Source organism: Diabrotica undecimpunctata, chromosome 2, assembly GCF_040954645.1.
Source record: "Diabrotica undecimpunctata isolate CICGRU chromosome 2, icDiaUnde3, whole genome shotgun sequence".
In the NCBI taxonomy this organism is placed as follows: domain Eukaryota; kingdom Metazoa; phylum Arthropoda; class Insecta; order Coleoptera; family Chrysomelidae; genus Diabrotica; species Diabrotica undecimpunctata.
In genome coordinates, this window is record NC_092804.1 from 145,661,054 (window position 1) to 145,667,354 (window position 6,301).

General features: G+C 27.1%; 1 protein-coding gene across 1 annotated transcript in view; it reads right to left on the minus strand.

Annotated features, from left to right (window-relative positions):
* Positions 1 to 5,643, minus strand: part of LOC140435011 (chitotriosidase-1-like) — a 32,187-nt gene extending 26,544 nt beyond the window's left edge. Inside the window, exon 1 of the mRNA XM_072523673.1 lies at positions 5,491 to 5,643. Within this exon, the coding sequence (XP_072379774.1) occupies positions 5,491 to 5,566 (76 nt within the window). The 5' untranslated portion in view covers positions 5,567 to 5,643. The remainder of the gene's footprint in view (positions 1 to 5,490) is intronic.
* Positions 5,644 to 6,301: the final 658 nt, after the last annotated feature.

Below are 6,301 nucleotides of genomic sequence, written 5' to 3' on the forward strand. Positions count from 1 at the left end.
ACTTGTCAATAACTTTAAAACTTTTCGAGATAATCGCATTTTATAAATCAGCTACATAATAATTCTTGGTTCTGATATTTTTGCGGTAAAGCACTGAATACCTGTGGGATAAGCATAATTATTAGTTTATTCTTATAAAAACAACTCAAAGGTGTTAAAGTAACATCATAAAATGCTTTGTTATGCATTTTGTTGAAGAACAAGATAGAAGCTTAGCTTCTATCTTCTTCTTTAGGTGCCGTGTCTGTATTTAGAAGTTGGCCGTCATTATGTTTACAATTTCCTGAAACCTGTCTCTATCGCTTCTATAAGTTTCTATACCGGCATTGTATTACTTTTTTCCTATAGTAAAATGCTGAGGCGCGCGTCACGGAAGAAGCGCCACGAGACTGCGTCACGAGTAGCCTCACCAAATAATGGTCGTCACATCGATTTAATACTTTCCATCAGTTCGTTTATAGTCATTATATAGTTTATAACATTAGTTGTTAATTATTACTTTTAAGTACCTACAGTACTAGCTACTGTACCTACCACCTTTTTTTGAAGCCAGTTTTGATATCATTATTAGACAACCCCAATGCATTACGGGAAATATTTACATATTAGGCTGATGTCACGAATGCTTTTGATAACTAAAAATAAGTCTTGTTTCGATTAATCAGTGATTTTTGTAATATCTACATAGTTTATTTTGGTGTATTAAAGGAAAAGCAGAAAATGCCGAGGCATAATAATTTTTCTAATATGGGTATGAGAGATATATTTGCTACTTATTGTCAGCAACACTTTAACTGTCGTGCAGCGAAAAGGGAGTATTTAAAAACCAAATTACCCAAACAGGCTGTAACCTAATCGCCAACATTTAAACATCATTTCGAAAGTGGTTTATTTCGTCCTAAACGAGACAACTTAGGCCGACCGAAAATCATTACGCTAGATCCAGAAGATTGGTTACGCGTTGACGATGATTCTCCAGTAAGTAAACGACGTTTATCTTCAGCGTTAGTAATCAGCAAAACTTCAGTTTCTCCACCGCGAGCATTATGACCATTTACCAACAGATTTACCTTTATGCTGCAAATTTGCAAATAATATCCGATACAGTCAAAATCTTGACCACTCTTTCGTCGATAAAAGGCATTTCCAACATGAATTTAAGATTAACGTGTGGTGTGGAATAGTTGGTAACCATTTTTTGGAGCCATGCGAGTTACTTCGTAATTTGAATGGTGAGAACGGTTTATATTTTTTACAAAATGATTTTATTGATTTGCCGTTATTTTTAATGCAAAATATGTGATTTATGCAAGATGGTGCACCACCACATTATACGAGGGCAGTGGATGGGTCGTGGTAGTCATATTCCTTGGCCAGTACGTAGCTCAGAATTTAATCCGCTCGATTTTGGTGTATGAGGCGCATTTAATCAACGTGTCTACAAGAATCCCATATAGAAAGAATCCCAAGAAATAAACATATGCAACCAACTTAATGAAGAAATAAATACTGCAGCAGTTTCTTTTGAACCAATGATGCTATTTATAGTAAAACGATATTTTATGAAACGTATTGATAAATGCATAGAAGAAAATGGTGGACACATTAAACACTTTGACAGAAAGTTTAATGATATTTAATTTGGTTTGTAAATAAAATCTTTTGATTATGACTTTAATTTAATATAAAACGTAAAATGTTTGATGTAAAATACTATTATCCTATTATTTTGTTAAATCCTAATAATAATTATCCTGCTATATATTTTTATTTTCTTTAATATTTCGTTGACTATTAACTTTAGTTAAAGGTATTTTATACCAAAATTCAGAAGTATTGATGTTTGTGTCAATTTTTCCTTCGTTGCTGGAGTAATTGGGTTAAATCGTAATTATGCATCTGATTTGTAAAATGCGATTATCTCGAAAACTGTTGAGTTTGAAGATATTAACAAATATAGTTTTCTGGTGTTAAAATAATGTATCTTTAATATTTTTTGACAAAAACAGCGCTTACTTAAAGAGCAAAAAAGTTAAGCGCACATGTATGCAAGATATAAGGCGTATGTGGCGCCCTCTATTAGCTACATCAAATTATGCATCAAATTATAATTTTTCTTACTCAAGAGCACCCAGCTGTAAATTTTTATACATAAATGTTTACAAACATAAAAGTTGTAGCAAAAAATAAAATTTTTAATTTCTACTTTAACACCCTGTATCTTTCTTAATTACAACATTCTATTAAAGGAAGTTGGCATAAATCGTAATATTTTAAAGTTCAAAATCTACTGTTAGTTTTTGTACAATTACTTAAGAACCACCCTGTATATATATATATATATATATATATATATATATATATATATATATATATATATATATATATATATATATATATATATATATATATATATACAAGAAATACTGGATATTATTGACTGTCGATATAAACAAACAACACAGTTTATTAGGGCTGCAGTCAGTAGGTTTGGCCGGGATGTTATAGAAACACTCTTTTGACTTTTGGTCGAGCTTTCGGAATTCTTTTATTCCTTCTTCAAGACACTGTAATTAGAAGAAAGTGTAAATATTTACAACATAATATATATTAATACACATTTTAATGACAATTTGGGATATGTTGTAAATATTTACACTTTCTTCTAATTACAGTGTCTTGAAGAAGAAATAAAAGAATTCCGAAAGCTCGACCAAAAGTCAAAAGAGTGTTTCTATAACATCCCCGCCAAACCTACTGACTGCAGCCCTAATAAACTGTGTTGTTTGGTTATATATATATATATATATATATATATATATATATATATATATATATATATATAGCATTTTTCATATAAAAATGCTTGCACGTCACAATTTATATACAGTGACGTCACTTATATTTAAAATTTTCAGAACGTCAACCTTAGAGTTCAAATTTTCCTAACACAGCTAATAATACCAAACCCATACGGAACTGCTCGATCTTTCATAGGCGTCAACATGGTGTAATAATCAGAAAAAAGTAATCATCATTATATTGGAAATTTTTGAATTATATTGATTAAATAACCAAAAACATTTGTTATTATTAATATTATAAATTTTATGAAATAACTCTGTAAGTCTAATATTCCACAAAATAATAATTTTAATTAAATAGATTAGACAATTGCACGGAACTGATATGGGAATACTTCAAATTTTATTGACAGTTCAGCGTGTGGCAAAAGTGTATAAAGTGTTGCCGCTTTTTTAGAGTAAGAATTTTGTTTATGTTTTGCTTTCTTACACAATTTGATCATAATATAATATATATTAATAAATTGTATTTAAATACATATTAAATTTAGATTGATAGCTTTAAAAACTAATTATTGTTGTCTATTGTGATTGTGCTATGCCAAAACAAATAAATAGTCTGTAGAAAGCTGATAAGCTTTCATATAAGATAGATTAATTTGAACAAGAAATAATTGCGGGACGTTTTTACTATTAAAGCCCTAAAAGAGGTAAGTTTAAAATTTAGAATATATAATTTTGTATTAAAATGTTTTCTTATGTATTTTAGTGTGTTGCAGTAGTCTTAAAACTAAGTGTATTTACTGTTAATATAATAGTTTGACATTTTAAAAATTCCTCACTTACTAACTATTCTGATGTTTTGGCAATGCTGTGGGGTTCTGACGTCATAAATCTTGAATGACGTGCAAGCATTTTTATATGAAAAATGCTATATATATATATATATATATATATATATATATATATATATATTTACATATATATATATATACATATACATATATATATATATATATATATATATATATATATATATATATATATATATATATATATATATATATATATATATTGAGATGATATTGAAAATAGGAGAAAGAAAAATAGTGTTTAAACAAAATTAATTTATAAGTTATATACTAGATAATATTAGATATAAAAAGTATTTGGTTATTTTAATAAGTTATATACTATAGTATAGAATATATTTATATGAGGGCATTCTTAAGAAATTAGCATATAATACGTGTAAAAAGTTTTTTTTTAATAATTATGATATATTTAAGTGAGCCATGTGCATAGGCAACCAAATATACTCTGAAAGTGATAGTTAAGGGATGGTTGCGAATGTAGAAGTGGGGTTATTTATTGATTTGAGATATTTAATTTACATATAATTACGGATTTGAGGTAGTGTAGTTTATTAATTTAGGCTGTTTAATTTACATATAAGTTTATATTCTGATCTGAAAAGCCTAAATGTCAATAAAATTTTCGATAGAAAAAGAATTCTCTAGAACACGGAAGATAACCTTGTTTGTGAAATAGACTATTCGAGAAGATTCATATATGTAGGTAATAGAACAATTCGAATATGATTTCTTGACAGATGGTTCTGGAACATTGAAAAGGTATAAATACTAGGTGATTTGGATTCAAGGAGGACAGTTACTATGAAGTCAGTATAAGGTCAGACAGTTAGTTAGTAAGAAGACAGACACAGTTAGTTACAGTTAGTGAAGTCAGTTGTTTAGTAAGTTCAAGATTAGTCAGTCAGGATTAGGAAGAAATTGTAAAGTATGCAATAATCAGTGATTTAGTATTAAAATTTAATAGTATTGGAAAGTATATTAGAAGAATATTGGTTGGAGATTGGAAGAAATTAAAAATTATATTATGATTGGAGATTAGTAGAAATCAAATTATAATAGTTATATGGTGATTGGATATTGGTATATTAAAAAGAAGAATAAATATAAATGCTATTAAGAAGAAAAATATTTTAAATTGGTGGAAGCTGATAATTGGAAAAAGTAATTTCCCAAAAACAAGGATAACCGAAGCTGAGAACGAAGACATTGAGTGGTGATTAAAATCTATATAGTGGAGAACAGTTTCATTTAGGCATTCAGTGACAAAAAGGTACAAAATTTTGTTAATATAATTTAGTTAGTGTCATAACAATTTCAATTTTAAAGATAGTTTATTTTAAATTTACATTGGCTATGTTAAATATATATGTGTGTTTCATAATAGATATAATAAAGATAATTTCAAAAAGTGCTTACAAACTAATTCTTTGAGAACCGCGATAAAAACCCTATATATATATATATATATATATATATATATATATATATATATATATATATATATATATATAATATATATATATATATATATATATATATATATATATATATATATATATATATGTATATATATAAATATAAACTTTTTTATTTTCTGGGTTTTTCGGTCTGTTGTAAATAACACTATTTAATTATTGCTTAAAGGTTTCGGCAAATTTGTCATTTTCAATAAGCACTTTATTAACTCTATTTTATAAACACTACATTTAAATTTCATGTTTACACTTTTTAAAAGTTTAACATGAATTAAAAAATTGATATCTGAAATTGACAGATGACTGGTTCATGTTGAAAATAAAAATTGTACTTACGACCTTTTGACTGACATGATACTAATTTTAAAATGATAATAAAAATAGGTATCACGAATTTAAAGAACTGCATCATCTACTACGTAACACACTGTTCAGACTACGGAAAAAAATTAAAAATTACACTATTAAATATTATTTTAAAAATTATACCTATTTTCTTGTGGCATTAAACCACAATAGATAGTATTTATCTCTTAAAATATGTTAATAGATTGCAAGTTAATATATATAAATATACAGTTTGGAAAATCCCTCTTATCTGTAGTATACAAATCTACATAAATATTTAGACATTTTTTATTTGTATCAAATAACTTAATTAAAATTCATGTTTAATTGCAATATTTATAAAAGAATTTTAATTATAGTCAAAACGTCAATAGTTGCAATGTAGTAGTACGATGTAAATAATATATTAAGTTATGAATATATTTGTTTTAACATAGTAACGAAGGCTTCCAAACTCCTCCAATCTAGCCTGGCCGGTCGGACCCGTAGGAGGAAATGCCACAAGCTGTTGTGTTTTTTGGCTTTGGGATTAGCCCATTCTAGTTTTTTGTTTTTAATTTTTATTAAGACTATCTCAGCCTGACTTAATAATTTGTTATAATCTCTTTTCAACGTAATTTTTTTGGGAAGATTAATCATAATATTAATTAATTAATATTAATTGGGATTAGGATTAGGATTAATTGGGATTAGGATAAGGGTCACACTTTTCTGAGCATTTTATTAAAACAAATACTGAGTAAACAACGGTTAGGTAGGTGTATAAACAAAAGGAAAGGCATTTACGGTTATAAGAATA